The sequence below is a fragment of the Leishmania donovani genome, chromosome 27, assembly GCF_000227135.1.
Source record: "Leishmania donovani BPK282A1 complete genome, chromosome 27".
Classification (NCBI taxonomy): Eukaryota; Euglenozoa; class Kinetoplastea; order Trypanosomatida; family Trypanosomatidae; genus Leishmania; species Leishmania donovani.
The window spans coordinates 832,430-843,859 of NC_018254.1; the positions used below are offsets into that span (position 1 = coordinate 832,430).

At 62.1% G+C, this 11,430-nt stretch overlaps 2 protein-coding genes across 2 annotated transcripts; both read right to left on the minus strand.

Moving 5' to 3' along the window:
* Positions 1-1,826: 1,826 nt before the first annotated feature.
* On the minus strand, positions 1,827-2,840 carry LDBPK_272040 (hypothetical protein, conserved; the record flags this gene model as incomplete). The annotated part of the gene is made up of 1 exon (XM_003862007.1): positions 1,827-2,840. The coding sequence occupies one exon, from the start codon at positions 2,838-2,840 to the stop codon at positions 1,827-1,829; it is 1,014 nt and encodes a 337-aa protein (XP_003862055.1).
* A 1,916-nt stretch (positions 2,841-4,756) lies between these two features.
* LDBPK_272050 (hypothetical protein, conserved) lies at positions 4,757-10,318 on the minus strand (the record flags this gene model as incomplete). Its single annotated transcript, XM_003862008.1, has 1 exon — positions 4,757-10,318. One exon carries the CDS (start codon positions 10,316-10,318, stop codon positions 4,757-4,759), a length of 5,562 nt encoding a protein of 1,853 aa, XP_003862056.1.
* Between the last annotated feature and the right edge of the window lie 1,112 nt (positions 10,319-11,430).

The following is an 11,430-nucleotide window of genomic DNA, read 5'->3' on the forward strand; positions in this document are numbered from 1 at the left end:
GCGAGCCGCGCTGACGCTCGGCCCATCGCGCGGACGGCACAAGCGCCTTCACAGTCGCCGGCCGCTCCAGCAACACGCCGTCCAGGGCCTGGCTGCGGACAGGAGTCGCGCTGGCCTCCCCTGTGGGGTAGGCACCTGACCCTGTCACCACCGGAAGCGGCTCGGCACTGGCAGGGGTAGGGGTGGGGGGCTGCCTGACTTTCGCCACAGAGTGGGGGAGGGGGAGGTACGGGACCGTGAGACGCCATGCACGGAGGCGTGTGCCCTCATCACCAGGGAGAGCAAAAAAGAAACACAGACGCGGGGAAATGAGGAAAGACACAGTGGCGGAAAACAGAGAAGGAGCAAGGTGAAGCAGTGTTCCTTCCGCTGCGCGTCTCCCGCGACTCCTTTTGTGTTTCTTCGAAGTTTTGATGGGTGCAACGAAGAAAGTAAGCCATACAAACTGACAGCCGCGAGGCGCTGGCATCGAGGCAGGCGTGTGTATGCGTATGGGAGAGGAGAGAGGCACGGGGAGAGGAAGAGCAAAGAGGTGGAGATGAGCAAGAAGGAAAACTAGGCGCTCACGAAAATTAAATGCGGAAGACTGTGAGAAGACGAAGAAGGGAGGGGAAGGAGGGGCGGGGGCGGGCCGCGGAGAGAGAAGCACAACAGGGGAAAACAAACAAAGAACGGGAGGATCGCACCAAGCGAGCGTAAATGATAAAAATGGAGAAGGGCACGGACAAGTAGCCTGTATAGCCTCACGAGTACGTCCGGTCAGTCTCTCCTTGCACTGCTGCCCGAAAAAGCACCACCATCACCGTTATCACGATGGGTCAGGTGCATCTAGGTAGATGGTACCACTAACGAAACACCCCATCTACCTCCTCCTCTGGTGCCATCTTTGCCGAGCCAGAGCCAGCTGAGGAGGGGGTGGGTGGGTTGCGCTGAGGGCAGACGAGTCTGTACTAGCTCGGCAACTGAAGAGAAGACAACATACGGCTTGCCGCTAGCGCACACTTGCGACCGCCCAGTGACATGGCCTCTTCTTGTCCCTTTTTCTTTTTTTCTTTGGGAAGGGGGGAAGGAGGAGGTCGTCATGTGTGCTTCCTCGTCGCACAGTGCACACAGCAGATGTAGAGACTGACTAAGTGGAGCACACCTGCCGCTGTGCACCGACGTCCGCGGAAACACAAAACGCCGACGCGAACGAGGCGCCGAAGCAAAACAAAAAAGAAAAACAAGAGGGAAAATCCAACACGATATTGGTATACCCCTCTTGCACTGGCATTGTTGCATGGCCCCCACCCTCCCCACCCTCACGCTTACACCTCTCACACCCCGACGTCACGATCGCTTATTCTCTACTCGACAGTCTCCGCACTCCCGTTCCCACTCCCTCCTCGAATCCCAACTCTTCGCTTGAGCGGTAGTATCCCCTCTGCGAGCACAACATTTGTGCCCAAATGCAGCAGCAGCAGCAACAGCAGCCAGCAGCGACGACGCCGGTGCGCACGAGGGATGCGTGGGGCCCAATGAGGAGAGGGGGAGGGGGGTGGCGGAGCAAGACAGAGCAACACGTGGCAACGAAAACAACAACAAGTCGGGGCGTCGAGAAGCGATGAAAAGAACGGAAAAGAGTCGGCCCCGAGCGTTCGACAAGGAGACAACGCCAGAGCGCACCAAGGATAGGAAGTGCTAACAGCGTAAGAGGGAGAAGAGAGGAAGAGCGAGTGCGCGCGAAGGCCACACAAAGACACGATTCGCCGCCGTGTCCACACATGGGTAGCGCAGCTGAAAGACGCGGTGCGTTTGTGCACTCACCTGCGGATGCGGGCGCAATGCTACTGTTTCGCAATCAGCCACGTCAGGAGGTTGGACTGGTCCCGCAGGCCGCATAGCAGCGTGAGGAACAGCAGCACGCCCACCGCCCTGTAAGAGAGCTTGTAGTTCATTACTTGCTCGGCGATGCTCTTCAGTGTGGTGTCGCCACAAGTAGACCCGGCGGAAGTCCTCGACTTCTGTGTTGGTGCCGAAGACGGTGGAGAGGCGGACGGCGCCGACGCGGCCGCGGCCGCACCCGGCCCCGTTGTAAAGATGCGCGGGGGACCTGTTGCACACGGAGTGTAACAGGCATCGCTGCGCGGGGACCGCGTAGTCGGCGTGGTGCGTTGACTCTCGGAGTAGCGGTGCGGCGGCGCCTCCGGAGGGGCTGTGTTCTGCGGCTGCGTCGACGATGTCACGGGAGGCCGAGTCCTCGGCAGCGGCGCGGCGCCATCCGCAATCGGCTTGCAGCAGCCGCCTTCTTCCTTCATACACATCACAAGGCTGTCGGGCACGTTGTTGCGCGTCGCGAAGACGCACCTGAGCTTGTAGCGCATCGTGGTCGGCGAGTTTTTCTTCACCTGCCCGCGTTGCTTCCAAAACCGCGAAGCGTCGGCTACGACCTCCCGCGACGCCTTCGTCTCCTTGCTGCCAGGAACCCAATGCGCCAGCGCCGTCTGCACCGACTGCGCGTCAACGACAGCGAAGTCGACGTGAATAGCGTCCTTTGTAGCCTCTGTCGGCAGCTCGCGCTCCTCCGGGTTCTTGGCCATCTTGACATGCTCGGGATTGAAGGAGAAGATGATCGTGGCGTGCTCACCAGCGCCAATGAAGCCGACAGGGGGGTGAACAGAGTACCTGTTCTGCACCCGGCTCAGGATCTTGAACGAGATGACGTTCGCTTTCGGGTCGCCTTGCACGACCGGCAGCATGTTCTTCACCTGCACGACATTATCGATGGTGGCGTTTGTGAAGGGCAATGGAAAGAAGAGGCTGTCTTGTGACAGCTTGATCTGAAGGGTGTCGCTGGGCATGGCGGTGTGCCTCTTCTGCCGCGCGCGTGGGTATCGGTGTGTGAGCGAGCGTGTGCGATGGGGCGAAGAGAATGTGGATAGAGAGAGCGCGGGGAGAGAGACGCACGGAGGAACAGACACGCGCACACGCAGAGCGCCACAGACAGGACTGCCCCGGGGTAGTGGAGGGGGTGGAGAAAAAGAGAGACGCACCCTGCACTGGATGCACCAGAGAAAAAAGAGGGGGAAGGCGAGGGGGGACCACGGAAAAGGAAGCGGAGGTACGGAAGGGCCAGCAGAGCAGAGCCTCACGGGCGCAGAGGTGGAGGTGGGTGGGTGGGTGGCCGATGGATGTGTTCTGTGCGCATACGATGAGGAGGTATGTGCTTGGAGAGGCTTCCGAGGACGATCATCACATGGACAAGAACAGCATCACGTGGCGCCGACCTGCGCTGCTTCACGGTGCCTCTGCTGAGGCGCGGCGCTGGATGAGCAGACGACGCCCTCCTTTCGTTGCGTGTTTCTGAATATCGAGAGCGGCAGACGTGGAAGCCCAGAGTTGCAACGGTGCGACGTGCAACGAGAATAAGGGAGAGGGCGCGGGCTTGTTTTGTCTGGGATGAGTGTAAGACAGGATGTCCTGTGGAAAGTGACGATGCTCCGAGAGACGTTGGGGGAGTCGGGGGTAGCGAAGAGATGGGACGGAGAAGGAGCGATCGACAGCTGTGCAGCGAAAAGACGATGAATACATGCGGGGGTGGGGGGAAAGGCTGGGGGCAATGAAAGTGGTGACGGGCAAGGTGCCTGGGCGACGAGACATAAGGAGCAAAAGGTGGTACCCATTCGACGATAAAAAGAAAGCGAGTAGGGAGGGGGTGTGCGCGTGTGTGTGGAAGGAGGGAGGGGCAAACTGGTGGTATGCAAAGGCAGGCAGAGACAAGGATCATGGCGATGCGGTAGATGTGAGCAGTCATGTGCAGTGCAAAGAACCTCGCTCTCCTCTTGAGTGGTGAGGTAAAAGGAAGCCACACATGCACACGCACACGCCGTCGCAGTGATACCCATGTTTTCCGCCTCGCCCACGCCCGCGTTGGCGTGCCATCGACGCGCAGCAAGCACGTTTTGTCCGCTGCCCTCTGTGTCAACGACTCACGGACGGCGCACATGAGCAGAAAAGAAAGAGACGAAGAGAGGAGAGGGGCGGGAAGGGGGGGGGGACATCAACGAGAGACAGTGGTCGAAAAAGCGTTGTCCAACAACGATAGCGCACAGGAGCGCTATTTGTGTGTGTCAGCGCGTGTGCGTGTGTGCGCGCCCAGCAGCACCGACTCCATGAGACATACATCTTTTGAGCTTTTATTCGTCTGCGCAGGCATCGAAAGCATGTAAAGGGTAAGGCATGGGCATCCCACGCACCCGCCGGCTGAAGATACACACAAGAAAGAAAACGGAACAGGCTTGATGGCGACATCAACTAGTGTACATGGTTGTTGCTGCTGCTCCTTGAAGGAAGGAAGAGCAAGTACAGGAAAAAGGTGAAACAATGCAATGCACGTTCGCCTCACACGGTTTGCCAAGAATAAAAAGATCAGGAGAATGCAAGACAGACGGTGGCGAGGCAGGTGCGTGACAGACTGCTGAGCACACGCACACAGGTGTCCGTTGCCACGTAACAACTACAAGCCGAAAAGGCAACCAGAAAAAGCAGGTGACGCCTAACAGTACATGGGCAGGCAAACGCGAACACGCACAAGCGCAGAGACAACGTGCGTACACGGGTATAACGGCATGCCTGCGATCCACAGATGGACAGCCGCAAGCACACACACAGAGAGACACGCACTCACCCTCTCGCGCTGTGGGGGCGTTCGACAGATTCGTGGAGAGAAACCAATCCATTTGTCTTGGGCAGCGCAGCCTACGCGGCGATGGAGACTTCACACTCGCCACGTCACAGCGACCTCGCCGTCAATGTAAAGTGTGGCGCAGCCGGTAAACGTCAGCGGTATCGAGCAGGTCGCCGCGTACACGTCAGCGGCGCTATTACCGTCGCCTTCGAGCGGTTGCAAAGGCGATGAGGAGGACGTTGCATCATGGGCGGACGACGGCTGCGGGGTCAGCGTTACCTCACCCGCCTCCCTCTCCGAGGGCTTGGGGGCGCCCTCGCGCATCGTGCAATCCAGCACGCCAGCCCGCTGTGAGGACAGGTGCTGCGGAGGACGAGCGACGGCGAAGGCCGCTTTACAACCGCTGCCGGCAGCCACCCCCTCCGTCTTGAAGAAACGGAGCGTCACTTTCGGCGCTGCAGACGGCGGTGGTGTTGACGGTAGCGGTGCAGTTACCACCTTGTCACTCGTATCCTTCGGAGCCAACCTCGGTGGCGAGGACTCGATGGCGGCCAGCTCTTCAGCGATGCGCATGAGGCGAGCGCGACGCAGCATCTGGGTGCGCTCGCGTGTGCGCAGCGCGTCGGTGGCCGCCGTGGCTGCCTGATTTAATGACGCTACGCCCCTTTCAATCACCTGCAGCTCGCCCACCACGTCCTCGTGGTCGTGCTGCAGGCGCAGTTGCTCCTTCCCCTTCTTCTTCACTATCTCCGCCGCTATGCGGTCGCGCTCGCCACAGAGGATGGGCCGTACGCGCCTCAGGTGCGCCTCCCAGACCTGCAGGTCGGTGTGCAGCTGCGCGCAGAGCTCTCGAAGGCCGATGATGGAGATTAACGACGGCTGCAGGCACGGTTGCACGCTGCTGCTACGGGATGCCACAAGTGTGGCACCTGCAGCACGCTGCACCATGATCTCGTACTCGCGCAGCGCACCGCTCTCGGGAAGCTTGGGTGCCGTGTTAACGCTCAGCGTGCAAAGGCGCGCCTGCGTGGGTGCCAGGGAGGATCCCGTGGAAGCAGCCGCGGCAGCGGCGGCTGTCGAAGACGCTATGGCGCCATCACTGTCTTTGTGCAGCGCCTGCGCTTTCTTCTTTGACATGCCGGAAGGAGCGACGTTGGAGGGCGAGTGTCTATCCTGCGCCTTCGCTCCACTGCTACCTGCTGCAGCCGAGGTTGGGGACCTCTTCGCCTCGCGCTTGCCGTCGCTGCTCACCTTCTTCTTCTCTGAACCCTTCCCCTTGGGCGGCTCCGAGACGACTTCAGCGGAGGAGGAGCCTTCTACGGCCGCACCAGCCTCCGCATCCATCGCTGCTGGGTTCGCGGATGAACACGGAGATCCAAGGATCGGCGTCACAGAAGCCGCTGATGTCGTAGCTTCTCCTGACCCATTGCTGGCACCGAGGGGCGTGGCCTTCGCGTCTGCATGCCCATCATCCGACGGCGGAGCGAATTCGGTTGCGGGGAGATGGCATCCCTCCGCTAGCGACTCTGGTGAGCGGTCTTGGTGTGTACAGGCAGCGCTTGGCGACTGCGCCGTCGAGGCGGCAGTTTGCTCGTCGCCCTCTGCCACCACCTCATCCGTTAGCTTTTCTTGTAGGCAACGCAGCTTCATCAGGCGCCGACGCCACCACCGTACATTGGAATAAGCAGGCAGCTGCACTGCTACACGAATCACACGCCCAGCAGCTCCAGCCGCCTTGCCGTCTCTGCCACTAATCGTCGTCTCCTGACGGATTCGCAGCGCCTCCAGCATGTCACCGAACCGCTCCGACTCCCGAAGATCCGCAGAGAGCGGGCAGAGCAACACGCCATCCCTGCCAAGCAGCGGCTCATGCAGCGTGGCCCACCCCACCGACCTCGCGGTCGGCGTGGCGCTGGCCACCTTCGTAAGCACAGATGCCTGCGCCGCCGTGTGAGAAGTAGCGGTCAGCCTCGTCGCCGTCTGCGTCGAGAGAGGCGAGGCAGCGACGCAGGCGAGACCATTCAGAAGGTAGCGCCACTCCGGCTCCATCAGCACATAGGGAGCGGGCGTAGCAGGCGTAGCAGAGGCGGCGATGGCGACAGCGCCGGCATTCACCTCGCGCGGCTGTGGGTACTGCTGCATGCGGATAAAGGCAACGTGTTCGAACTCGCCCATCGCGTCGTTCATGTCCTTTGCGTAGATGTGCAGGGCAAGCGGCACGGCAGCGCTCGCAGCAGACATCGTCGTCGCGCCCGTCCCGGGGGACGCGTCTGCTTTCAAGACGGCACCGTCGTTGTCCGTGAATGCAGCGGCGTGGCGTTGAAAGGTAGCAGCTGTGTCAACCAGCACCAGCCAAACAGATGGGTCCACAGGACTTCGCTGCGTCAGCACCTCAGCCGTGCACGTGGTTGGGTGTGGCGGTGTCAGCTCGCACTGACGAGTCACCTGAGCCACAATACGGATCGAGGGATCGCGACAGCCGCCGCTGCACACTCGCCCATCCTCACCTGCGCACATGGAGCTGTGCGTGAAGGAGAAGCCTGGTGAGGTGTAAGGCACACGCACAGCCACGCAGACAGCGCGGCACGACGGGTCGCTGGCGTGTATATGCATTGGATGCATGGTGGGCGTCAGCAGTGTCACACCCAGAGTCGAGTGCACGTCCACCGCGGCACGGCGCGCCTCGACCGAGTCCGCAATACTGCCGCCGTGACTGGCGCTCTGCGGGCCGCCATCGCACACCGTCACTGGCGGGCTCTGCACAACGCGTCGCGTCGCTGCCGGACTCATATGGTGACATCCACGCACCACTTCGTACTCCTCAAAGCCGGAGGCAAACAGCAGCGTCGTGCAAGTGACAGTGTGTGCCTCCTCTGTGAAGGGGGGCGCAGCCCCTCTGCTGCTCAGGGTACCGGAGGATGCACACCGTATCGACTGCCGCTCCTCGCACGCCTCCGCAAACGTTGGTACATCGCGCCAGCCACGCACCTGCTGCCAGGCGCACCCAATCGTGTAGGCGCCAGTCCACAGGAGAGGCCACAGCCGCTGCGCCGCAGCAGCAGCAGCTCGTTGAGCGTGGGGCGCGTCCGTGATGGCGTCAGTGCCGCTGTTGCTGCTCTTGTGCTCAGGAGCTGCGAGCTGCGCTTCTTCTTTGCTCAGCCTCGCCGCCGGCACCTGATCGGCGCGGTCCCGCTCACCCGTCCCCAGCTGCGATGACACCACCTGGAACTGCGGCAAGTCTGCGCGCGTCGCGGCGTCTCTCGTGCCGGTGGGTGCGCCGGCTGCCGCGTACGCATGACCCTCGATGCGCACTCCTGCGTAGCACCGTGTTGCGTTGGTACTATTTGCCGTCGCCGGCGTCGATGCCCTCTGCGTTGCCTGGCCGCTGCGCTGCGGTAGACTGTGGTTCGAGAGGTCCAGAACAGGGGTCAGTAAACCAAGGATCATCTGCAGCAGCAGGGAGCGTGGGCTCCCGGTTACAACCTGCAGGTGGAGCCCGTGCACCTCGCCAGATATGTAGCCGTACGTCGTGCATGCATTCTTTGCGACGTTGGCGAGAAGCGAGGCCTCCTCCGACAGCAACGGCAACACCCACGACGGCGCCGCCTCCGTCCCGCTCCGCTCGCGCACGTCGCCCTCTTCTCCGTCCTCAGAGCGACTGCGCCGGCCGGGCGAGCTGCTGACGCTCGTGATCTTAGGCTTCGCTTCTTCTACTTGGCACTGCTCCAGCCGTCGCGAGAGTTGCTCTAGCGTCAGCAGGGGTGCCGTAGGTGCACCAGGGTGCTCGGCCAACCCCACCAGCGTGGCACGCGATACCGCGTAGAGGTCCTGTAGCGCCGCCACCCGCTCCTCGTCGCCGTAGTACATTACAGCTGTGTCGTGGGCGGCCAACGAGAGGCCACGGTGGCGTTGCACGGGCGGCGCTGGTTGTGCCTCGCGCAGAGCACGCACCGCGTCGAGCACGATATTGGCGGCGGCAAGGCTGCGCTTACAAGCGTTGCGGACGTCGCGGAGCTTCTGCTTTATGTGCCGGATGCGCGCCTCGTGCATGCTGCGCAGCTGCGCCATGTCCTCGCAGCGGCGCAGCGAAACGGGATCTTCCGAGGAGCCGCTTGTGCGCATCGCTGAGTTGGCAGTGCTGGTATGGCTCAGCTTCTTGTGGCTGTGTGGCACCACCGACGGCACGCTCGGCTCGCCTGTGTTGTCTTGTTGTGGCGTCGAGGAGGCTCCCATGTTCACGTTGAAGGCGTTCGTCGTCATGAGGCGGCGGCCCTTCCTCAGCGCCTTCTCGGCCTCGGAGGCCCACGCCGCCTGCTGCGCCGCTTCGGCCTGCCTCTGAGATGCTCTCATGTCTCGCAGCGCCACTTCCAGCGCGGCGCGGTAGCGCTGCTGACAACGAAACTGATGGCGCAGCTGAGAGAGGGTCAGTTCATGCAGTCCTTGATTGCGCAGCGTTGCCGGGGTCGCGTGCAGAGCAGACACACCCGCCACCGTAACCCCACCGCCGGGGAGATCGGACGAGATCGTACACCGCCGCGGCGACGGTCCACCCCCGCCGTGGGGAGCCCCTGAGCCCGTGGTGTGCCGCTGGGGTGCTGGCGATGGCCGACCGCTGCGCCGTCGCGCGGTGCTGCTCGCACCAACACCCGTGGACAGCGCTGGAGATGATGGGGGACCGTCGAGAGCTTTCTTGCTCCTGCGCTTCTCCTGACCGGCTTGCATACCCTTCTTCGGCGACATGGCTTGCATCATAGCCCGCGACACGGCGGAGCTGGCAGTGGATGCCACCTCGCATTGCACAGGGCAGTACTGCTCCTCCAGGTGGCGGCGCAACTCCACGGCCGCGCTCTCGGCCGCGCTCTCGTCGCAGAAGTAAAGATCGTTCTCCTGGACGTACGGAGCACCGATCGTGGCCTCTCGCTCGACAACCGCCGCGTAGGCCGCCGGCGCACGCCGTAACTCGTTCAACTCTCGCACGAGCTCCTCCTCGAAGGCGGTGTAGGCCCCGTTACTCGTGCTCACCGTCTCGCGCAGAGTCGCGGTGTTGTTGAAGTTTGCCGCCCACGTATTGCGCAGCGATGCCTCCTTCACCATGCGCGTCGACTCCGTCGTCGCCGTATCGGCTCCAGCACCCGAGGCAGAAGACACCGCTGTCAAGGCTGAGACTGCCATACCTGTGCGCGCGCGAGAGAGGCATCGGCCGTGGCGCGACAGCAGCGGCCGCGCCGTGCCCTTGTGCCCTCCTGCGCTTGGCTGCGCCGCTGTAAAGGGGTACGGCTTGCGGTGAACAGTGCCGTCGCTCAGTCGCCCTCGCAGCCCACGAATGGTCATAGTGGAAGCAGCCGCAGCAACAGCAGCAGCCGGCGACCTGCTGCCCGCGACATTCACGCTCACGTCGGCGATGCGATTGTAGGCGGGCTGCGGGCTCGGTGGCTTAGAGATAAACTTGTACTGCATCCGAGGAGGGTTGTGACCGCGCGGCGACACGCCGCCATCCTCAGCAGGCAGGACAGCGTGGAAGGCGGCCTCTGAGGGCGGGGCCGCTGTTGCTCCTGCTGCACTGGCGACATCGGCGGGTGTCATACTAGACGGCACCCCGTACATTTGGGTAGAGCGTCGCCCTGGCGGACGCGCGGACGTCGTGGCGGACATCACAGTAGCGAGAAATTGTTATCGCAACGTGCACAGCCAGGGAAGCGGAGACAAGATGAGCTACACACGCGCACAGGCACAACGGGCAAGGCTCCGAAGAGTGTACAGATATGCTCTTGCTAGAGTGGTCGTGGCGACGCAAAGACGCGACTCCTTACACACTCGCACACCCACAACGACGCACTGCAGAACGAGGGAGGGGAGGGGGGGCGGCGGTGAGCTGCGAGTGATTCAAAACCAGCTAATAATCGAGAAAGCGTGGGGCGGTGAGAGGCGACGCGCCGCGAAGCGTACATACGTGTGCAGCGAGCAGCACTTCCTTTCCTTCGCCAGCGTGAGAGAGAGAACAGGGAAGAGGGGAGGGGATGGGGGGCAGCGTGGAGGAAAGAGCGAGTCGGCCGTGTCAGCAGTGGCACACGCAGAGTCGTATCATCGCCCACGGAGGGCGTGTATGCGATTGTGCCGCCTGCGCCGAGCCTCACAACGCAAGGTGGTATTCGCGTACGGTATGCGCATGTTGTTGTTGTTCTTGTTTGTTCCGCTACTCGCAAGAGTGCTGGACCGTCCATCCTTTGGGCTTTCCTGCCTGGCCTGGTGGAGAGGTGGGCCGGGGCGGGCCTGCCTCCAATGCGCTCGCAAGAGTCGAAAGAGAGCCCGAGAGGGACTTCGAGTGGCAGCGCGAAGAAAGCACATCGCAAGCACTCCTTGAGCAAGGAGCATGGCGAGGAGTGTCAAACCCAAGAAGGCTGTGAGCCGGGTACGTGTGCGGGAGCAAGATGTCGCGTATTCGAGGTGTGAGGAGCACATGCATGTTCTCCTTCGGCTGCTGTCCTCTTCTTGCGGTCACCAGAAACTGCGCCAGCATCTCCGATCCGTCTCCGCGTATCGCGCACACAACAGGTCAGCGTGGATACGGGTAGGTTTTGCTGGTCTTGGTCTCGGGACCAAAGTACAGGTTGATCGCATCGCTGGCCAGGTAGCGAATGCTCCGTGATTCGAGACGCTGGATCCTGTGCCATCGACTCGCCGTTTTTCACGCGAGCAGCAGCAAACAACGCACCGGGGGTGGGGGGGGGGGGGGGTTTTTTGCGCTGCAACACAGGGGAAAGTTT